Source organism: Zootoca vivipara, chromosome 17 (genome assembly GCF_963506605.1).
Source record: "Zootoca vivipara chromosome 17, rZooViv1.1, whole genome shotgun sequence".
NCBI lineage: Eukaryota > Metazoa > Chordata > Lepidosauria > Squamata > Lacertidae > Zootoca > Zootoca vivipara.
Genome location: NC_083292.1, coordinates 38,161,329 through 38,184,836, shown reverse-complemented (window position 1 = coordinate 38,184,836; position 23,508 = coordinate 38,161,329). Strand labels below are relative to the sequence as shown.

The 23,508-nt window shown below is 50.6% G+C and overlaps 1 protein-coding gene across 4 annotated transcripts in view; it reads right to left on the bottom strand.

The window, feature by feature from the left end:
* Positions 1-23,508, bottom strand: part of ADAMTSL4 (ADAMTS like 4) — a 68,435-nt gene that overhangs the window by 11,154 nt on the left and 33,773 nt on the right. For all 4 annotated transcript variants that reach the window (XM_060269918.1, XM_060269916.1, XM_035098161.2 and 1 more), the window contains 11 exons: positions 17,463-18,160; positions 14,848-16,435; positions 12,152-12,254; positions 8,585-8,721; positions 8,131-8,335; positions 6,841-7,013; positions 6,072-6,177; positions 5,485-5,805; positions 4,284-4,413; positions 2,992-3,196; positions 867-1,040 (listed from right to left, as the gene is read on the bottom strand). In XM_060269918.1, the coding sequence (XP_060125901.1) occupies positions 867-1,040; positions 2,992-3,196; positions 4,284-4,413; positions 5,485-5,805; positions 6,072-6,177; positions 6,841-7,013; positions 8,131-8,335; positions 8,585-8,721; positions 12,152-12,254; positions 14,848-16,435; positions 17,463-18,040 (3,720 nt within the window). In that variant the 5' untranslated portion in view covers positions 18,041-18,160. The remainder of the gene's footprint in view (positions 1-866; positions 1,041-2,991; positions 3,197-4,283; positions 4,414-5,484; positions 5,806-6,071; positions 6,178-6,840; positions 7,014-8,130; positions 8,336-8,584; positions 8,722-12,151; positions 12,255-14,847; positions 16,436-17,462; positions 18,161-23,508) is intronic.

Genomic DNA, 23,508 nt, shown 5'->3' with positions numbered 1-23,508 from the left:
CAATCTTCTCTAAACGCATGTTTTTCTTGTTCCCTTATTCTATGTTAAGTCTGCAAACTGCACATATTCTGTCAACTTAAGTTGCCGCTCTTCTTGGATTTTTACCTTGCTTGTTTTCCATTTTTGGGCTAAAAAAAACAAAACAGGCTGCAGTAGTAGTAGCACCACACATAAATAACCGTTTTTGACACCTGGGAAGAAAGGCTGCCATTTCTAGCTCATCTTCCACAAACCATTCATATCTCACTTGCAGCAATCCCTGGGGTTTCGTTCAAAAAAGTGCCTTGGAGTTAACTGAATGTCACACGAGTGAACTGAAGTGCATTGTACGGCTATTTATTTGAAGTATCGGGGAGCAGTTTGCACGGCCAGAAACGGAAGCAAGGCAGGAGGGTAGCAGCATAGGAGGAAACACTTTTGCACAGGTTTGAAGGAGCATCTCCACCCCCATCGTTCTGCCCGGACACTGAGGTCCAGCACTGAGGGCCTTCTGGCGGTTCCCTCGTTGCAAGAAGCCAAGTTGCAGGGAACTAGGCAGAGGGCCTTCTCGGTAGTGGCACCCACCCTGTGGAACACCCTCCAATCAGAGGCCAGAGAGATAAACAATTACCAGACTTTTAGAAGACATCTGAAGGCAGCCCTGTTTAGGGAGGCTTTTAATGTTTAATAGATTACTGTATTTTATTTTTCTGTTGGAAGCCGCCCAGAGTGGCTGGGGAAACCCAGCCTGATGGGCGGGGTATAAATAATAAATAATAATAATAATTATTATTATTATATCTAGCTCTGGGAGGTATGGGGAATTTCAAGCTGGGGAAGAGAGACAAGGAAGACCCACGGGTTTTAAAAAAGGAGAGAGGAGGTACCGTGTTGCTCCAGTCGCTGTAGAACCAGGTGCGCACGCAAGGCCCCATGTCGCAAGTTTCGCTGGTCTTCGGCCGATGGTTCCCCGGGCAGTCGCTGTCGCGGAGCAAGTCGCCCTGGTTACTGACGCAGCGGACGTGGCGTGTCCGATGTCCGGTGCCACAGAGGACCGAGCACTAGACAGGGGGAAGGAGGAGACAGGCTATCGTGCATTCTGTTTCGACATCCAATGGTGCCAAACGCCGGAAGGTTTAGGACAAACAGAAGAGAGATAATACAGTGCCCGGTTAAACTGCGGAACTCCCTGCCGCAGGAGGCAGTGATGGCCAATGACTTTAGAAGAGGACGAGGCCAATTCATAGAGAATAACAAGGCCAGGCACCCCCAAACTTCGGCCCTCCAGATGTTTTGGACTCCAATTCCCATCTTCCCTGACCACTGGTCCTGTTAGCTAGGGATCATGGGAGTTGTAGGCCAAAACATCTGGAGGGCCGCAGTTTGGGGATGCCTGAACAAGGCCATCAATGGCTACTAGCCAAGTCTCCGTGGTTGGAGGCAGAAATACTGCTGAGTTCCAGCTGCTGGAAACCAGAGGAGGGAGAGGGGAGAGGGCTCTTGCGCCCGAGTCCTGAATGTGGGCTTCCTATTGGGGCATCTGGTTGGCCCCTGTGAGAACTGGATGCTGGACTAGATGGGCCACTGGCCTGATCCAGCAGGGCTCTTCCTAAGCCCTTGTGGAACCTCCAAATCCAGCGGTAGTCTATCCAGATTTCTAGGTTCTTTGGGGTATTTGACCACTGTGAGAACAGGATGCTGGGCAAGATGGGCCCCTTTGGCCCACCTGCAAGGCTCTACTGGGTTCTTATCCTGCACAAGTTGTTGCAGCGTTCAGGCCAGGCGCACGGGACAGCCCCACACAAATCACATGGCAGAAATTAAGCCTTACCAGGGTGGATAAAAATGAATGATTTTTTAAATAAAAAAATCAATAAAATTGGATTTTTTAATTTAAATTGATTTTTTTAAAAAATTAAACCAGATTTTTAAAAATAAAATGCTTTTGGAGGAAAAAATCTTTCTAAAGATAGTTTTCTATTTAAGTTACATTACAGTCCAAAGGCTATTCATCAGGAAATAAGGATTTGTTTTAAGTTTTTCATGTGTGCTAAAACTCAGTCTGTGTTTTTTTGTTTTTTTAAAAAACCATTTTACCACATCAGTTAACAAACATGGATGCATATGCTATAATGTTATTGTTTTAGCTAAATAAACTGTTTAAATTGTTATTTAGGGAATGACTATTTGTCTCCTTCCAATAAAGTACAGCAGAAAAGTTGTCCAAATATAAACAGTTAACTTATTAAACCTCACAATAATTTCATAATTTATCTTTCTATGTATTTCTAATAGTATAATCAAATCAGTGATTTTTTATATGACTGCAAAAACTACTCTGAAAATTTATTATTCCAAAAACGAATCCTTCATCTCGTTGTAAATATTAAGATTATACCAGCAAGAATGAGTCTTTCTGTAAAAAAATGATTTAAATGAAGTCTTAAAGGTAAAGGTAAAGGTACTCCTGACTATTAGGTCCAGTTGCGATGACTCTGGGGTTGTGGCGCTCATCTCGCTCTATAGGCCGAGGGAGCCAGCGTTTGTCTGCAGACAGCTTCCAGGTCATGTGGCCAGCACGACTAAGCCACTTCTGGCAAACCAGAGCAGCACATGGAAACGCCGTTTACCTTCCCGCCGGAGCAGTACCTATTTATCTACTTGCACTTTGCAAGCTGGGACCAAACAATGGGAGCTCACCCCGTTGCGGGGATTTGAACCGCCGACCTTCTGATCGGCAAGCCCTAGGCTCAGTGGTTTAACCCACCGCACCACCCGCGTCCTGATCAAGTCTTACTGACTAGTGAATTCAACTGTGATTTAAATGAATTTGATTTAAATCAAATCCACCCTGCTTAACGGGCATTTCTCCTTGTCTTACACCAATGCCCATTTTGCAGGCATCCCTCATACCCTCCCCTAGAGTTCGCTGCTGCTTCCCACACTGAAACGACCCCCGCACGGCCCATCCTCTCCTTCCCCCCCCCCCCTGGCTACCACTGGGTCCCTTACCGAGCTCCAATTGGTGCGCACTTCCCAGCGGCTGCAAACCTGGACTTGGCAGGCCTGAGTGGCGTTCGGCTTCTCCAGCTGCGCGCACCTCTGGGGGTGGACCATGGTGCTGCGGTTGGCGTAGATCTGCCGGCACAGGACTTGGCGGTGCTGGGTCCCCAGGCCGCAGGATTTGCTGCAGGCTGACCACTCGCCCGCCTCCCAGCTGGAAAAGAGACGGACAGGGTGGGGAGAGAGTCGGAAGATGGGGAGGAATGAGGGGGAAAAGGAATATTCCCTCGCAAGGAATAATAGCAACGACAAAGACAATAATAGCAAGTCGGGACAGGACTTTTGGATTCAGTTTCTCTCTGACCGCATTCACAGGGCAGCCTATCCCATTTGCCACGACGCTTCCCCAACTCCCGAACAAAGCGGAAGGTTAGGGGATTTGGAGCAGATAAAAGAAAGGGTGTCTGTGGAACTCTCTGCCACAGGAGGCAGTAATGGCCACCAACCCAGATGGCTTTAAAAGAGGATCAGACAAAATCATGGAGAATGCTATCAAGGGCTACCAACCACAATGGTTATGCAAAGATCACCAGTGTTGAAGCAATGATTCTTCAACATCAGCTTCGTTGGACTGGTCATGTTGTGCAGATGCCTGATGATCGTCTTCCAAAGAAACTACTCTATTCCGAACTTAAAAATGGAAAGCGTAATGCCGGTGGTCAACAAAAGAGGTTTAAAGACTGTCCCAAGGCAAATCTATAAAAAAAAGTAGTATAAGCACCAAAAATTGGGAAACACTGGCCTGTGAGCGCTCCAATTGGAGAACAGCCTTTACCAAAGGTGTCACGGGCTTTGAAGACACTCGAACTCAGGACGCAAGGGAGAAACATGCTAAGAGGAAGGCACGCTTGGCAAATCCACACCGTGATCAACTCCCGCCCAGAAACCAATGTCCCCACTGTGGAAGGGCGTGCGGTTCCAGAATTGGCCTCCACGGTCACTTACGGACCTATTGTTAGAACTGTGTTTATGGAAGACAATCTTACTCGGCTATGAGTAATCGCCAAAGAAGAAGAAGAAAGCTCTGCCCATAATAGTTGGCAGCAATGCTCCTGAATACCAGTTGCTGGAAGGTGACCTACTCAAAATTAGGCCGCTATTTCCCGAAAAGCTCACATATGCAAATTTTAATAGGAAGAGAGGAAGTTCAGGCGGGTTGTCATGAGGCCTCCAGGCCTGCAGAGGGCAGCAACTGCCTCAAAAGGAGACCCATAAGAGGCAAGAGTGGACTCGACACTCACTAGGCTGGGCAGGGCTCCGTGTTGCAGGCTTCCTCCGACACGATGGGCTTGGGGATCAGCTGGCACTTTTCCTCCCCCACCTCCTCTTGTGTAACGCGAGAGATGCATTGGTAGACAGACTGCCAGAAACCTGTAAAGAAAGATGGCGATGAGCATACTGGCAACTTTTTTTTTATTAAAAAAAATCAAGTTTCTAGTCCTCAAGGCTGTGGAGAAGGCAATTGAGGGGCCGAGAACCACAGAACTCAGCCTATGCTGGCAAATGTGGTCCCTTCACATGGTCTGAATGCCCCTCTCTTTCCTTTGCGCGATGGCTTCGTTTTTGCCATTGCTGTGGGGGCGCAAAACTCGCAATGCTTGTTTGGCACTTTTTCAGAGCGTTCCGTGGGCCTAATCCTCACCACAACAGCCTTGTGAGTGTTGTGAAATGCTTAAGAGACCGCCGTACCCGAGTAGCAGGTCCGTCATTTAAATAGAAGCAAATACATTTTAAAATCCTCCCCCCCATTTTGCAGATGGGGCAAACCGAGGCCGAGAGTACATGGTTCAGCTATGGCTAGTGAGTGAGTTTGTGGCAGTTCTGAGATTCGAACCAGGGACTTCCCTGATTTGCAGCTAAGCTTCCTGTTCCATGGTGCTACTCCAGCTTTCTTGGAGGGGTGAGGGAAAGATAAAGCCATAGGGGGGACTAAAACTGCTAATAGCCGAGAGGGGACTGGGCCATTGGGGCACGGACAACCTACTTCGGTTTGCCTCTGTCTGACCGCTTGCTTACCTCTGAGTCCAGTGGGTGACACTGCCGGTCACCTTCTTCCACCTCAGTTCCGCCCTTGCAGAATCAAGAGGCAGTGTGGCGTAGTGGTTAGGGCGCCAGGCTAGGACTTGGGAGACCGGGGTTCAGAAATCCCCACTTGGCCGTTCCCTGGGTGTGACCTTGGGGGACAGTCACCGCCTCTTAGCCTAACCTACCTCGCAAGGTTCAGGGGGGAGGGATTTAAATGAAGAGAACCAGACTCACCTCCTTGAGGTGTGACAAAACTAGAATGATATTCTCTGGCGCCCCCTACTGTTGGGCTCCCTGCCTTCTGCCCTATCCGCCCCAATGGGCGCAAGCTGTAAGAGGCTTGCAAGACGACCCAAACCACCACGCGCAGGAACAGTCTACCTCTGAATACCAGCTGCCAAGGAAAATAGGACTCACCTTTCCCGCAGGTGGCAGAGCAGTCGGTGTTGCCGATCCGCCTCCAGTAAAAGTCCTGTAGGGGGTCAGAGCCATGCTGGGCAGGAGGGGGAGGGGGTGGGAGAGGTGGGACACGGACGTTCCGTTGCAGGGTCCCCGGGCTCCTCCCCGATTGGCTGGATGAGACGGGAGGGGGTGGAGCCGCGGCACGGCTCCTCCCCGATTGGCCGGACAAAGCCGGGAGGCGGGCCGGGCTGAGGTTCCTAGCATCTGCCGGCACAGGGCGCTGGTGGCTGGGCGGGGGCTCCATCTGGTTGCCGGAGGAAACCACAGTCAAGGCACCTGGCAGGTACGGCGTGGGAAGGAAGAGAAAGGTGATTTTTTTTGCTTCCCAGCAATGGGCTCCACAAAAGGGTGTCGGCTAAAAAGGACATGGCACAAAAGGAAAATGCTCTGGGACGGAGAAGGAAAACATAGGCCTACCACCTAAAACAGGTATGGCACCGAAGGAAAACGGACTGGGATGGAAAAGGAAATAAGCAAACACAGGGGTTTGGGGTTTTTTGCCTGCCACAGTGGAACATGAGGGGAGGGGGTAGTTTGCTCACCAAAGTCCTGCCGGGGGCCACGTAGGTCAGGAGTGGGGCTCTCCGGCTGCACAGAGGCCAGGAAGAACTGGTAAGAGACACCAGGATTGTCTTGCTGGAAGATCATCTGTGAGAGGCAGCAGAAAAGGAATTAAAGTGGGGCATGGAAGGAGCGGGGGGCAATGTAAAATGAGCAGCTTTATTCCCCTTCCCCATTGGGAGTTAACTCTTCCCTCCCTCTTTTTTTTGGGGGGGGGCAGAGCTTGGGGATCCCTTTCCCAGTTTGAACATCAGAGAAAAGGAATTTCTTCAAATTACGCACATTTCATTTGCCTATATTTGCATCTGTAGACTCGGGCATTTTGCAGAGCCAAGATGCATTCAACAGACGGCTCTGCTCCTATCTGTGCCCAATATCCTTGGGCTCCCTTGAGACTTTGCAAACCACACTTTTCCAACCTGGAAATGGAAGCCTTAAGGATCAATGATTATTTATTAAACTTATCAGTTGCTGCTTTTTTGTTTTTTAATAACAAAAGTAACTCAAAGCCACAATGAATAAATTCACGCACCTGTTAAAACCAGCGTAAAACAAAACTGAGAGAAATCAGAAAGTCCTGAGGACTAGGAACTTGGGTTTTAAAAGTGAATAAACGAAAGCGGAGCCCCGCTTCCCCCTTTGACAAAAGAGGCAGAGATCTGCATCCGGGGTGAGCTACAGACGTACAAGCAGCACCCGATTCAACCTCTCATCTCCCTGAGCCCCCACCCCACCCCACTGCGTACTCACATACACATCTATAGGTTCTGTCGTGGGCCCCTCTGCTGTCAGGGACTCGCCCTCCCTCCGGTCGCTTCCTGGACGGGTGTACACAAAGACAGTGCCAGCTGCCTCGTAGCGCCCCGGCGGGTTCACGGCCCAGTTTCCATTGATGATGGATTTGCCACTGTGGCTGCGAAGGGCTGGGAGATTTGGGGGCAGAGGGATTGGGGGGGGGGAGAGAGACAGTAAACAGCAACATGGAGCTAAGGCCAGTTCAAAAAGCCCCTCCTCCCCTCGCTCTGTGGCCCCTCTGTGGCAATTTTTATTTTTATTTACTCATTCCAGGTGCAGCTTGCTTTTCAAAAATACAACCGCTCAATTTGGTTTACAAGATAAAACAGGTCAAAGGAACAACTTTAAAACGCTCAAATCAAACTCAGCGACAAGGTTTAAATGCACCCCAACATTCTACACATTGCCTATAACAACAACAACAAAATGTTAGCAGGTGCCGAAAAGAGGATGGGGACAGGGGGTTCCAAAGTGCGGGTGCTGCCACACTAAAAAATCGTTTCTTACAAACGCAGGGTGAATATTTTGTGGCACCTGTAACAGAGTCATGAAATGGGAAGGAGGGTGGGGTAACTCAGGGAACCAAGGCCCCCACCCTGGAGCCACCTCTGAAGGAACGGCAGAATGCCTCTGAGCCCGTACAGAGTGCACTTGGGTTGCCATGGAGAAACACAACCTGCCTGCCTTCTCCCTTCCCATAGATCTGGCATTAAGGGGTAGAGGGCTTCTATCTTGGATGATAAGAATAAGAATAAGAATAAGAATAAGAATTTATTATCTTTCCCCGCCCATCTGACTAGGCAGTTCCAACATCAAGGTTTGTAACATTGTGGCCTCAGCCGTTCCTAGTGAAATCAGCCCTTTATTAAGAACAATGAGGACTAGACTCTACATTATTTTCACGGGAAGATTCGCACATCAATGGCAGGGCACACACTTTGCGGGCAAAAGGTCCCTGGGCTCAATCCTCAGCATCTCCAGATGGGAAAGTCCCCCTTCCTGAAACCCTGGAGAGCCTCTGCCAGTCAGTGTAGGCTATACAGTACTGAGCTAGATGGCCCAATTGTCTGCACTGGTAAGACAATTGTACTGCTTGTACAAATGCCGAATTTCTACGTGCGTGCATGGAGAACATCTTCAAGAAGCAGATTTATAAACCCACTGAATTAAACAAACTACAACTGGAGCAAAGGGAGGCTCCCGTCTCTCCCTGCCCCCCCCCCACTAAACGGCATACACACATACCCAGGTAGTTAGGGCTCCGGGTCATCTCCTTAACCTGGATCCGCGTGGCCCCCGCCGGGATCTCCAGGATGCGGTGGTACCCGATGGGGACATCCGTGTCGCTGAAATTCCCCACAACCAGCTTGCAGGTGGTGTGGTCCCCACCGCAAACCCCGCAGCTGTCCAGCGTGCGATTCGAACCCAGGACTCCGTCGCAACCGGGGGTCTGGCGAGGCCATGGAAAAAGAGAAGAAACGAGGCCAAGAGATGAGTCGAAGTGTTCAAGCGAGGAAGAAGAGGCAGGATCTGGTTCTCCAGCTGTTCTCTGATGCCTCCAAGTCTCCTTCATTCCCCTGCAGCCCAGAAATATATTTTCCCCTCTCTCTTAGGCGCTGCCACCACCTCCAAACCCTCCGTAAAAAAAAATCAGACCCCTTCCAAGTTAACAAGAAATACGAGTGAGCAAGCAACTCACAAGGCACTGCCCGGCCACACAGATGTCCTGGGAGGAGGATTCGCACGGGGTGCCGTCTTGCACTTTCTCCGTGTGTCGCACATAGAAGCGGTAGCCGATGGGGCGGCAGTTCAGCTCGCAGCGCTGGGACCCCCGCACTGCATGATGGGAGCGGAGGGAAGGAGAGGGGTCAGTAGCATCAGAAACAGGCAGGGGAGGGAAAACCACGTGCATGCTTAGTCGCCTGGGGCGATCATGGGCTCCTTTCCAGGTGACCAGAGAAGCATTCGCAAGTAGAAAGTACTGGAAGCAAGTACAGAGTACAAAGGCTTTTTGCCCCATCTGCTCTTAACAAAGGAATAAACTGATTTGGTTGTCATGACTATCCCCTACACTGTGGGCAAGAAAGTTATGAAAAATGAGGACTAGCACCTTGAACTTGGTGCAAAACCTCCCTCTGTCATATAACTGATTTCCAGATGTGGTCCCAAGGCTGCCTCCTCTACCTTCCCACTTTTTTTGGGCTGCCAGTAAGTTTTTCTCATTGTCCAGGTTTTGTTTTTAAAAAGAAGTTGCCAGGCCAGGGTGGCAAGTGAGGGCCCCAATGGCAAGCAAAGGCCTGGATGGCAAGTGAGGGCTCGATTTCGCCCCCTTCTGGCTTTCCTTGCTATAGCACGGAGACCTCTGGCCGGGCGGCTAGGGCTGTGCCGAATGAAGGAAGCAAAGAACAAAGTGCCTTTTTGTGTAAAGACTCCCCCATCACCGCTGCCGCCAGCCCTGCCCCGTCCTGAAGTGCTTAAAAACATAAATATTGGCTCTGGATGTCAACAAAGAAGGCCGGCAGAGGAGAGGAAGGAGGTCGAGACGGCTCTGTCTGGAGACTCCCCCCCTTGTTTACTTAAGAATATTTAAGCTCATTGGAAGCTTGCATGGGATTTAGTTTCAGGCTGTAGGCAAAGAGGCAATGATTCTCTTTCGAAAGAGAGAGGGGGGGGGGTTGGAGGCGCAGAAAGACCTACCAGCAGTCTCTGACACCCACAATCTGTCAGCCTGTGAGAGGAGGTTGGAATCAAATGCACTCTGTACATGCTCAGATGCCATTTTCTTTTCCCCACCCTTGCCTGGAAAATGAGCTGCGCAGCTTTGTACCATCTCTGTACAACCGAGGCTGAAAGCGCCCCTGCCCAAAGCAAAGTAGGAAAGATAAAGGGCTCGGATTATGCCAGAGTTTCAGAGATTCCTACATTGCAGGGGGGTCAGGCTGGATGACCCTTTAGGTCCCTTCCAACGCTGCAATTCTATGATTCTATGAATCCCAGAACCAAAAGACTAAGCCTGATTATAAAGGTGTTGGGGGTCGCGTTGGACTGGAGGTCATAACCTCAAGCTGGCCTCAGAGCATCACTGCCTCCCAAGGTGTAGCTAACCAGGGAGAGGGAAATGCACTCTGCGCATGCTCCAGGGCCATCTTGTTTAGTATTATCATCATGAGGAGTTCTAAGGCTGAGAAAGCAGATGCCACGGCTAAGACTCTTCCTGAAGACATTAATAGCAGGGGGCTAGCGGGGGGGGGGGGGGTCTTTCGAGACAGACACCCATTACAGGATCAGCCTTCTCAGAAGTGTGACTCTGAGCATGTCAAGAGTGCTCCCTTTTCTGATGCTGTCCTCCCAGGAGGAGGACGTGAGGGAAGGGGCAGAGCACTGTGTTCCCTCGAGCTGGGCGAGAGCTGTTTGCTGCAAAAAAACAAACAAACCAAAAAAAGGCCCACAATACAGTATGTACCGTACTTTGATCTGACAAGTTGTGTATTTTTGGAAAAAGGGAAATGGCCACAGCTGCCGTCTTCTCCACAGCCGGCCAGCAGAGGGCGCTGGCATTCTCCCCATGCCACAAGTCACCCACAAATGTTTGGGGCACGGTTGGAGGGCAAAGACCCCAGTGATAAAACAGCTTCATGGGTGCGATGGGTAGAAGAGATAAGATATCATATATAATCCTTGACAATAATTAAATTTATCTCTCTCTCTCTCTCTCTCTCTCTCTCACACACACACACACACACTCCTTTCCAAGCAAGAATACAGGCCTTAAATCTCCCAGCATAAATACAGATTTTGGCCCCAGGCCACCAATGAGATCAGCTCAAAAAATGACACACGTGGGAAATGAGGGGGTGGCCGTTTGCGGGGCGGACAGCCTTCCCCTTCCCCCTCCCCGCCTGCCTCACTTTCCAAACTGGTTTTTGCACGCCTTCCCTGAAAGGCAGAAATCCCACCGGTGCAGCGATGCAGTCGCCTCACCCAGCCTTTCATCGCCCTTGCAGAATCCTGTGGCAAGGAGTTCTGCAGGGCCACAAGGAACGCAGCTTAAGTGGGAGGGTTTTGCCAGACGGGTCTGGAAACCTGGGAGACCCTCCTGGGCAGAATGGAAAGAGTGTGGCCTTTAAAAAATAAATTCCTCCTCAATCCCCAGCTTCAAGGAGTTGCGAGCTTGGCTGCTCCCAAGCCTGGCATCTCCCGAGCGTCAGCTCTTTTTCCTAAGCCGCGTCGTCCTTGCGATGACCTCTCCAAATCTGCTTATGTAAGTGACAAATACCCACTGGCCCCATGCTGGTATAAATTGTTCATTAAAATAATAGGGGGGTGGGGCTGAGAAAGAGGGGAAGAAACACTCCCTACGCCCACGCCCCCCAGCTCCCTCCCCGAGGTTGCTGGAGAGTTCAGCTGCTGTTCGCAGAGAAAAGTCACAGGCGGGCAGCGTAAACCTTCGAGATCGCGCTTCTAGATTGCCAGGGATGTCTGGCATCCCACCCAACTGGCAGAGCCAAGATCTGACGGCCGCAGCGAGCTGGACAGGCAGAGGCCAGCTGTCCGCTCAAGAGGAGAGGGCGGCTTGGGGGAAGCCAAAACCCCAGAGAGAAAAGGCCCCCGACAAATGCTAAAAAGTGTGGGGTACCCATCTGTGCTGCAACAGAGCAGCTCAGCTTCTCAAAGAACCTGTTTCTGCTTTGAGAGCAAGTTACTAGTCCTCAAGGCCGCAAAGGCACATGTTGAAAGGGTACAGATGCTGAATCTAAGCAGGGAAGGGCCTGGCCAATATCTCAGAAGCGAGACTCATAAGACGACCAAAAAAATCATTGAAATTGTTTCTGGGGTTCTCTCTCTCCCGCACCACAAATCATCTTCCCCCAGTTATAACTCAAGACTGTTACGCAGCTCATTTCGGTGGGGAAAGGCGAGGCAAGGCCTCTGCCTATCTCCTGATCCTTTTCCCTGACTGGTAAGAATCAGAAGTGATACAGAAGACGAGACGATGCCTCATCATTCGTACTGAGATCACAGAAGCCAGCTTTCTGCTTCTTGTCCTGGCCTGCCTTCTCTGGGCCATGCAAACCATAGCAGCAAAGCATTGAGCAGCTGGAAGCATGTCTTCATGCACTGCGGCTCAACTGCGGAACTCACTGCCACAAGATGTACGGCCAGCTGGCCAGCTGTCAAAGGCAGCAGACTGACAGCTGGGGCAGTCACTCCCAATTTGAAAATACGTTTGGGGCAACCTTAAAATTTGGAGAGGCGGGACTCTTACCGTCCGTGAAGGGCTCCCACTGGTACAGGCGTCCCATGAACTCCTGGTTGTTGTATGCTGCACACTGGACGGCCCGAGGATCAGGTCGATCGGGCGGGCACGGCTGTGGAAGGAAAAGGGGGAAGGCCGGATGGGCAGAGAGATAGATAGATAGATAGATAGAGAGATAGAGAGAGAGAGAGAGAGAGAGATCGTCAGATCATTCCTGGATTTTAAAAAGGTGAACTTGCAATATAGCAGAACTTCTTACTTCCCAATTCGGAGAAAGGCTGTAATTTGACACATTTGTGTGCAGCCCTTACTTTGCGTTGTATACCACGTTACTCAGCTAACGCAGGCCCATTGATTCCAGTGGGTCTCCTCTGAGTAGAAATGTGTTGCATTTTAGCCTCTGGGAGACACACATAAAATGAGACCATCTTTCATCCGTGTAACAACCTTGTAAGGTAGGCCAAAGAGAGAAAGAAACAGAGAGAGAGAGAAAAGCAGGCCCGAGGGCATCTGATAAGCTTCGCGATCAAAGCAGGGATTCGAACTCGCACCCTCCAAGCCGCAAGGCCACTCTGGTTATGGTCGGAAGGGAAGAAAGGAACTTAAGCCTCTTGAAACTGGTTTTATCAGGTCAATGCATCCTAAGAACAAATTCATTAATGTCTATTGCCCGAACAGTCTTTCGACGTTTTTGGTGTTTGGTTTCCCACCCCTCGTAAAAAGCACAGAAACACTGCCCTTGTACTAACGATAAAGGAGGTTTGGGAAATTAAGCAGGAAATTCAATCACAAGCTTATCTCCTGTTCACTTCAAAGGGCCGGTAACAATAGAGGCATTATCTACAGAGAAGCTGGATACCCAGAGTGGTCATATAGGATTGAAGAGAAATATTCCCTTTCCACCTCCACCCAGTGCATTAAAAGTGGTTTAAAAGAGGGGTTTGCTGTGCAGGGATAAACAGGTTGTGTAGGCTTTTGCATAGATTCCAAAACCTGCTGGATCTGTTTGACCGGAGTCAATAGCAGCTGAAAAGAAAATGAGAAAAATCTAGCAAACGATGCCCCTCTGGATCTCTTTAAAAAAAAAAATTGCTTGCCTCCAGCCAAAGGTCATCTCTGAAAGATCATCTCTCTCTCTCTCTCTCTCTCTCTCTCTCTCTCTCTCTCTCTCTCTCTCTCACACACACACACACACACACACACTCATTGCTCTAACCACTAGGCCTTCCAGAATTGCTCAAAGTTAGGAGTAGGATCCAGCAGAGCTAAAGAGGAGAGGGCCCAAGTGTGTTTAATTCCAAGTTGTACTTATTCACGGGCAGCCTTCCTCTTCTACAAATAATCCCCGCCCTCCAACTTGAAGGCAGCTGTTTGTCTGGTCCCAATGGGCCAAACAGGAAAGCTTGGAAGCAGCCGTGCAAACGCCCATGGCTCTAGTCCCTAAGAATTCGCCAGAGCCATCTCTCTGAACAAAGAGGTCTGTTTCCCATCACTCTTTTAAAACTCTTTGTTTACAAGACAAGTAAAAACAGGAGACTGCACCGTACGGTTCTGAAAGTCTTAGGCTGCGTACGTACACCCCATACATTTCAAGCACCTCCCCTAAAGAATATTGGGAACTGTAGTTTCCCCCCTCACAGATCTGCAATCCCCAGCACCCTTTGCAAACCACAGTTCCCAGGGTTCTTTGGGGGTGGAAAGCTTGCTTTAAGTGTATGTATTTATCAGCAAATAAACAACAGTTTGAGCACCAGCTTCTAAACTCGGGACGTGAGAAACCAACGCCACAACCCCTCAGGGGCTGATGGGGGATCCTTTTGATGAGAAAGGGGTGCAGCCTGCCCGCCCCCATTGATTGCTACAAGGAAGTCCTCCTGTAATAGATTCAAGGTTTGCACTTAGCTGAATCAGGGCTGTTTTGCAGTAAAACACAACTAACAGAGTAAAATGCAAAATTAAACTCCCTAATTCTAGTCTCCCATTAACTTTGCTGCTAACCCCCTGCACTGCTTTCAAGTGTCTCCTCACCCCAGTTACTTCCAGTCCATTCTGCTAACTTTTGGGGCACACCACCCACTTAATGATTCTCTCCCCCCCCCCCGCCCGCCTCTTGTAGCGACTGCAATGTGCTGCACTAAATGCTGTGCATTTTGGGGTTGCATTTTTATGGCTTCTTGGATACCATATTTTATTTTACAGTGGTTTTTGAACATCTCCGTTGACTAATGTTTCAGTTTTCCAACGCCGTAAACCCGGAAGTAAATGCTTCGGTTGGTTTTCGGTTTGCCAACGTTTCTGAACTTGAACGGTCTTCCGGAACGGATCACGTTCGAAAATCGAGGTGCCGCTGTACCACAATTTGAAGTCCAAGGAATTCAAATTGCAACACAGCAAAGCGCAATGCAAGAAACATGTGCCCGCGAATTAAAATTAAACTCATTTAATTCTCGCCTCCCGTCTACGCTGCTGATCCCCCTCCACTCCTTTCAAACAGCTCCTACACCTGTTGCTTTTGCTGCATTGCTGCTCACTTTCTGGGTGGACCAAACAATTTTAAGAAGGATGGAACAGCCCCTGCTCACAGCTACTGCTGCCCTGTTCTTCAGGCATGCCACAGGCCACCCGAATGAAGCACGCAGACCACTGGTGGACCACAACTTGGGAGCCACTGCTATGGGGAGGGGAACCCCTCCCCGAGCTCTTACCTCTTGCCTGCAGGCCTTGAACTGCTTGCTCTCTCCTTCGCAGTGGAAGGTCTCGGTGCCGGGATAGTAGAGGTTCCACTGCGGCCCTTCGCCACCCGGCCGCACCCCTCCCGGCAGCCCTTGCCCCCTGGCGTGGAACTGAACAGGGTTGCCCCGGTGCAGTAGCCAAATGTCTGGCTCCGCAGGACGAGGAGCCACGGGCTGGTCCACAAAGAGGCTGTGTGACGGCCGCCTTCCCTGGCCGCCCGTCTGGTGCTCATTCTGCCTCTGGTTGCGGGAGCGGGAATGCCCGTGGGGCGGGCGGTTGGCGTGTCCCGCCCCGTCGGGCTGGGCCACGGAGCTGCTCTCCGGGCGGCGTAGCAACTCTGGCGTGGCCCGGTGGCTCTTCCCTGCCCCAGGCCCCTTCCTCTTGGCAGCAGAGCTGTTGTTTCTGATGACATGGTGAGTCAGCCGCAGCTCGCCCTGCGCCTGGGGGGCGGGGCTGCCAGCCACGGAGGGCCCCTGAGAGGAGGAATGCATCACGGCCGCTGTGGGGTTGCCGCCTCCCTCTCCGCCGTCCGCTGTGGGGATCGAGCCGCCCGTGGAACTTTCTGCCACTTTAGGTGTCTCCTGGGGCCTTGCAGAGGATTCTAGGAGATGGTCCTCCTGGGACCTTGCAGAGGATTCTGGGAGATGCTTCTCATGGGGCCTTGCAGAGGAGTCTGGGAGATGCTTCTCATGGGGCCTTGCAGAGGATTCTGGGAGATGGTCCTCCTGGGACCTTGCAGAGGATTCTGGGAGATGCTTCTCATGGGGCCTTGCAGAGGATTCTGGGAGACGCTTCTCATGGGGCCTTGCAGAGGATTCTGGGGGACGCTTCTCATGGGGCCTTGCAGAGGATTCTGGGAGATGCTTCTCATGGGGCCTTGCAGAGGATTCTGGGAGACGCTCCTCCTGGGACCTTGCAGAGGATTCTGGGAGATGCTTCTCGTGGGGTCTTGCAGAGGATTCTGGGAGATGCTTCCGCTGCTGGTTCCCCGAAGGTGCTGTGGCGCCCCCTGGCTGGTGAGCCTCGCCATGCAACCCTGGAGAGGTTGCTGCTGCCTTCCCACGATGCTCTGCTTCCCCCGAAGATTTGCTCTTCTGCGGCGTGTCCGTACCTGGTTCTGTGGGCTGTGCTGTGTCCGCCATGCCCCCTCTGTTTGCCACATGCCCATGACCCTCTGACTGGCCGTGCCCCAAATGGTTCTTCACCCCCTCACCAGCCTGTGCGTGGGGCTGGGCAGCAGCATCTGCCAGCAAAGGCTGTTTTGGCTTCAGGGAGGTCCTGGGTTCGGCCCCGGAGCTCAGGGGCCCCTTCTCCCGGCCGGTTTCCTCCTGCTCCTCCTCCTCGCGGGATGAAGAACGGACAGTTTTGCGCTTCTGTTTTTTTGAACGAGGGGGAGGAGGAGGGGGAGGCGGAGGGGACGGGGGCTCCCCGGCTCTGCCTCCGTGGTGCCTCTTGAAGCGGGGTGTGGCCCCCTCGGCCACGTCTTTGTGGAGGGGCAAGGCGAACGGCAGCTTCCCGTAGCCGTACTTGCCTGGCTTGATCGCCTCTCGAACCCGGGACCTGGAGAGTGCAAAGTGTTGCAATGTGAGTTTGAGGAGGGTACAAAATGTGGGAGCTTTTAGCACACATTGACCTCCCCACTCCTCTCTGGCCACTTTAAACAAAGTTCTTTTTCACTTTTACCAAGAACATATTGATGCTTTATTTTATTCATAACATATTAATGTTATTAATGTTACTAATATTATTCACATGACTACCACTACTACGCTATTAATAGTGTTATGATAATATTATTGTTGCTATCTTTTATTAAAATAAATGTTTATGGAGAATCTATCTTTTTTTTAAAAAAAAAACCCTCATAGGAGGCCCAAAGTAAATAGATCTATGAAGTGAAACTACACCCCCCCGAAATTACAAAGTTAGGGAAATTTTACATATCCCAAGAAGGGCGTCTGTCATCACATCCAGAAAAGGTGTCAGCTACCTTATTACCAATGTAAATAATCAAATTATTACTATTGTGCTTTGTCAATGTTCGAGTGCGGTTCTCAGCTAAAAAAAAAAGCATTTTAAAATGCAAAAGTTGGGTAGAAGACACATCAAGGAGTCTCTCAAGAGAAATGACACTTGGAAATGAAAGAAAAATTCAAAGCACGCATTTAAATACATATTTAAATGCCAATTTGGTTCTGGACAAGCCCCCTGCTCCCAAACTGCAGATTAACACAGAAACAAGATTTATGAGTGAACAGAGGCAGGTTGCAAAGAGACTGACTAGACGGTCCCAGGTCCAAGACCCCTGCCCTGAGATGCTGCTGCCAGTCAGTGTAGACAGTACTGAGCTAGATGGACTTAGCATAAGGCAGCCTCCTATTTAAACCAAACCTTTTCTCCAGAACCATGAGGACCGGAAACTTGCTCTGTTTTTAAAGGGCCGCAGCTCAGTAGGGAGCATCTGCTTGGCATGCAGAAGGACTCAGTGTGTAGACAATACCGAGCTGCACGGAAACAAGGCACCCCCCCCAATGTTCCTAGGCTCCCCACCCCTATCTTCATCTCCCAAACCAGACCCCAAACTCACCTCCGGGACGCCGGGGACTCCGGCGTAGGAGAGGCGGCCCAGCTGCGGCGGTCACCGTCCCCTTGCCCACCGTGGCGCGGCCTGTCGGGGCTCAACCCTGCCTCAGGGCTGTCCCTCCTCAGGGGTTTGAACAAGGGGATGGCGTCTCGGACGGGGGTCCGGGCGGCCGCGCTGTGCCTGAAGGCCGGGTTGAGGGTCCGGCGAGGTTCCTGGTTCCCCCGAGGCCTCGGCAGGCGGACCCCAGCCTCCTGGGCGGGAGCAGAGTCCCTCCGACGGCCATGCTGGGGGGCAACGGCGTCCCGCGACGGCAGCTCCTCGGCCGGGAAGGCCTCGTGGCGGGTGTGGCGGTTCTGGGGTCCGAGGCGCAAGGCGCGGGGCGGCTGGGCCTGGCTGTGGATGGGCAGACCCGGCCTGGCGCTGCCCTCGGTGTGGAGGGGGTAGGATGGCCGGCCCGAGTAAAGGCTAGCAGCCTGGTTCTCATGGGCCTGCGGAGGGTACACCGGCTGTGGGGCCAGCTCCGGCCGGCCGGCCCAGGGGATGCGCTGGTACGGGGACTGGCACACACGAGCCCTTTCCATGACCCCCAGGCCGCAGGGCTGCGAGCAGGCTGACCACGGTGCCCAGGCGCTCCACAGGCCAGGCACCCTGCTCCCGGGGCCGTCATCCTCAGCGGCCTGGCGAGGTCTCCTACTGGGGACCTGAGGGTGGAAGCAGGAAGACATAGTCAGTGGGGCAGCCCTTGGCGGAACTAGAACCCGCCACCCGTCGCCACCCGTCGTCCCTTCTCCACGTACATAAGAAAAGCCTGGGATGGAAAGCAGAGGAAGTCCCTAGCAGAGAAGCATGGCAGTTTAAGATGATGGATTATGCCAAATTGGCAAAAAAAAAAAAAATGACCAGAAGAATCAGAAATCAGGAAGACCAACATTTCAATAAGGAATGGGGAAACTTTTTATCTTAAAAACAATTGTAAACAGTGAAAACTGTTAGCAGGACTGGAGTCACACTTGTACAATAGGAGGGAAGTCTTTGGAATCTTGCTTCTATGTTATATATTGGATAAGTGATTGTAAAGCTTTGGTTTGAAAACCAAATAAACAAATTAAAATAAGAAGCCTGTGGCCTGTCTAGTCCAGCATCCTGTTCTCACGATGGCCACATGCCCCAAAGGATATAAGAATCCAGGTAGACTGCCTCTGGAGCTGGAGGTTCCAGAAGAACACAGGAAGAACATTTCTGGATGCAATCAATCGCCCATTTTCTGACTGGTGGATTTACTATGAAACTACTGAATCTTAAACTCCAGGGCCCCTAATCCCGGAGGGGCCCCAGAAGCAATTTTAGTCCATATCGCTTAAATTTTTTGGGTCTCTCTGACATGATTTGAGTCACACGACTCTAACGGATTAGTTTTTGTTGTCGTATATATTTCAACGATCCCCAAGTTGGAGAGTCGGTAGCACAGATGTTGTAAAGTTGTGCCGATCTGTTGTGGAGCAACCCCACTAAGAAAAAGACAGCTGTAGTGACCGAGCCCCTCGTTGCTGCTTGCAAGGGGGTCTTCTGTGACAGCTGAGGGCCCCCCAAAATGTAGCCCCTGACTGTGGAGGCAGAGCATAGCCATCGGGGCTCGTAGCCACTGATAGCCCCCCTCTCCTCCTCCATGGAGCGAATCCACTTTCAAAGCCACCCAAGTTGGTCGACACCGCTGCCTCTTGTGGCAGGGAGTTCCACAGTTAAATGTACAACTCCCGTTTTTCCACAAGGCACTCAAGGTGGTTCTCCCGGCCCTCATTCAATTTGCACAACAACCCAAGAGGCTTCGACCCTTATGGCCAAGTGATCTCCCTCAGGTCCTAATCCAGTGCTCTAACCATTGCACCACACCACTCTGTAAAAAAACACAAACACACACACAATCATGTTCATATAACTTTCGCCTTGCTGGGGAGGAGGGGCAAGGGTCCCTGCCTTTCCAGATTCGAATTGGGTACCCGCTTGCCAGAATTATTTCCTCCCCGTTCCAAACAGGCTCAGAAAGAGAGAGCTGTCCTGGGCGCCAGGAGATGCTTCCCAGCTGCTGACCGTCTGACCGGGCAGCCGGTTTCCTCCCTTGCTGGGCGAGGGCGTCGCGGATGCACGGAGCTGGAGAGATCTGGACAGGGCACATTCTTCAGCCAAAAAAGGAAATTATTAATAATGTGTAAAAGCTGGTGTGCTCTATAACCCAGATCCTTGGCTCCGTGGGGTGGGGGTGGGGGTGACCGACTCGTGGGGAGAGATAGTGCTGGGGCGGAAGATAACAGGGGCACCAGTCCGTTGGGTGAAAGGGAACCTGGGTTGCCTTTGCTCTAAAAGGATTGGGGGTTATTTGCCTCCACAATTGGTTTTCAGAGGTAGACTTCCACTGAATGTGGAGGTTCAGATTGACCAATCAGGCTCTTGTAGGGGTGGCTGCTGCCTGTTGGGACTGGGGAGAGCGCAAAAGGGGGGAGCCCAGCAGTTAGGGGGCGCCACAACTAATGACAGTCAGAGTCAAGTAATTTTGATTTTTTTGAAGGAGTTGGGTATGTTTAGCCAGGCGAAAAAAAGACAGGGGAATGGACTTCCTTGTGAGGTGGTGGGCTTTCCTTCACTGGAGGTGTTCAATCAGAGGTTGGATGGCCGGTTTTTCAAGGATTCTTTAGCTGTGGTTCCTTCATTGCCCGGGGCTGGACTAGATGACCCCCCGGAGTCCCGTCTGACTCTACAGTTCTGTGATTCTAAGTTTTTGTTCCCATCCTGCTCTCTGCTGAGTTCCGCAAGGGGCAACACTGAGGAGGAGGGAGGAGGAGGAAGCTGAGAGGCAGGGCCAGCTCCACCCAAACTGGTTGTAAGAAATGGGAAATTGAGGTTGGTGGGGCAGAGCCTCAATGGATGAGTCTGAGGCAGCAACCTGAACCAGAAGCTGGTTTTTAGAGAGGGAGTCAAGAAGGTTATCAATGGCTAGCAGCCATTAATAGGCTTCTCCTCCTCTATGAATCCGTCCCCCCTTTTTTTTAAAGCTGACCATGTTGGCATCCGTCACTGCCTCCTGCAGGAGTGAGTTCCACAGTTTAACGAAGTAAACCGGGAATCATTGGCTACCTGAGATAACTCTAACTGGAGTTTACGGGGATGTCTACCAGGAATGTTTATAATTAATGATGATGATGAATATGATGGTTTCATTATCTATACTCCACCCATCTGGTTTCCCCAGCCACTCTGGGCGGCTTACAGCATATATAGAAACATAATAAAACATCATGCATTAAAAACTTCCCAATACGTTCTGCATGCCAAGCAGGGGCTCTGCCTCAGACCTACAAGCACAGCAGGCTGTTATCTCTCAGCTGTGATCATGTGTCTGTAAAAACCAGAATATCAACAGTCTACCTTACAGTTTGTTGTACAGATAGTCATTTCCTATGTAAATAAAATAAAATAAAAAATTAAGAGGTGGTGATTGACCCCAAGCACAACGAGGAAGTACTTTCGACCTCTGGCTGAAATAATTCCCCGTTCTGATTCCACCAGCGATCCTCATCAGAAGGCCCTTTGGGGGGGGGGTTCTTTTTCCTGCTTTCCATTTCATTCGTGATGCAACAACCAAAACCACCGCCTTCCAGGGTCTCCGTCTAAAGTTACAAAATCAACACCCAGAAAATTGAGCCCAGATGCTTAAATGCAAGCTGGTCCAAGCTGAAGCGGCGCATACGACCCAGAAATAAATAAACTGAGAAGCTTCTTTTCACACCATCTGGCCGCCGACCGGAGAGAGAAGGGTCTTTCATTTGAACAACCTCTCGCTTTGTCCCCCTTCCGAAGAAGGCGGCCTTATTTCGCGCTCAACGAATCTGGCCAGCGGCAAACGTCCCTGGGGAGTCAGTTTGGGGAAAGCTTTGCCCGTTCAGCACTTCTGCACATGCAAAGGAGGAGGAAAAGCACCACAGGGACGGGGGCACAAAACCTCTCTGTTTCGTTCTATTCAAATCATACGCTGCTTTTGATCAGTTTCCCTCTGTAAAGTGTTATCGGTATTTATTCTCTCTCTGGACTGCCCGTGTTATTTAAGTGCTAGCATCCTCCAGATGTTGCTGGGCTACAGTTCCCATCACCCTTGGCCCCAGTCGGCCCCACTGCCTTGCTGAGGGCTGGAATCCAGGAACATCTGGAGGGCTCAGAATCCGCACCCATGGCTTGCATATACATCTCCCCCCCTTCAGCCTGGCCACCTCCAGATTTTGTTGGATTCCAGCTCCCACCTGGAGGGCCACAGATGTCCCTCATTCCTGTTGTAGGGGGGGGGACCCATTTTGGGAGTGGGGTGGGGGACAGAGTTATAGGATACATAGAATATCCTTTGAACCAGATGCTATATTCCTTGGAATTTTTAAAGATACAGTTAATCTGAAGGATAAAGACTTGGTCAGGAGCGTGCTGGTTGACGCCAAAGTCACGCCAACATTTATCAGCTGCCTTGCAGAAAGCGTGAGCCACAATAATAATTTCCAAAAGGACGAGATGATTTATCACGCACATATATTTAAAAGGTCGAATTGGAAATGAAAGGATGGAAGAAATCTTAGAGACTCTTTGGGTTCTGTTTTTAGATGGCTATTAATCAAGATTGCCATATTTATATTGCGGAATGTATATATTAGGGGGTTGCTGGCTCCACCGGCCAACTCTACATCAGCCCCACGTTAACCCCCCAGCCTCTGCTTCCCACACTATTCAGCTCTTAAGATGCCCTTTGACCTTCTTAACCTCACCTGAATAAGGCAGATTCCATGCTAGAGTTCATTAGGAAACGAACTATCATAATGCCGTTATACAAATGGATGGTATAATGTGCATTTTGAGGATTGTTCTGGTCGCCTCGCTTGAAAATGGATATTGTAGAGCTGGGAAAGGTTCAGAAAAGGGCTAGCAAAATGATCAAGGGGGTGGAGCTGCCACTGATATGCATTGCCCAGTTCCTTACTTCTTTTTCACGTTTTCCCCACACTGTTAAAAGTGCAGGGTTCCTTACGTCAGCGATGATCTTCACAACTGAGTTGTCATGATAGGTCTGGAATATGTCCATTTCACAGGCTATGGGGATGAGGCTAAAGGCTGGTAATGTTCCGATTTGCTTGCTTGGAAGCTTTTATTATTATTATTATTGTGGAACAAATAAGAGCCTTGATTACAATTGACGCCAATGTTTAGGCCTCTGGATGCAACAGGGCTCCCTTTTAACCTTCCAGAAATAGCCGGAGTCTTAATTTTCCCATCACTGAAAAAGGATTTCCCCAAAGTGCGGCGTGAGGGGGCCTTGATCCAGTTTATTTTAGCTCTTGCCCACCATTAAAGTTTCCTGGTTGCCTTCCTCCGGCTTCAACAGAGGCAGGAAAAACAAACAAAGTTAAAAATAACAGTTCTTTTAACACGGCAAAAACCTGCACACAACTCTATAACAAATTTTGTTTTGCAGATAATAAAACTGTGTGTGTGTGTGTGTGTGTGTGTGCGTGTGTGTGCGTGTGTGTGCATACGTGCCCCCTGCTCTTGCAGGGAGGAAAAGAGAATGCTATTTCAACAAGCTGAATCCGCCCACTGCTGCTTCTTATGCCCATTATACAGAGGGGGAAAACTGAGGGCTGGGAGGCCACTTAACCTGTATCCAGAGGTTGAGCCGGTTTACTCAGGCAGTCCTCATGTTGAAAAGAGCAAAAAGAACTTGTGGACATTCAAAGAAGATGAGCACTGGACAATTCAGGGCAGATAAATAAAAAAGACCTTCTTCATCCAGCACATAGTTAAACTATGGAACTCACTGCTGCAGAAGGCAGTGAGGGACACCAACTTGGATAGCTTTAAAAGAGAACTGGACATAGTCAAGGAGGCGAGAGCATTGCTAGTCCTGCTAGTGTGCTTTTGGTTGGCCACTCTGAGAACAGGATGCTGGACTAGATGGGCCCTTGGCCTGATCCAACTGAGCTCCTCTGATGTCCTCAATGCAATCAGAATGCAGGCAGAT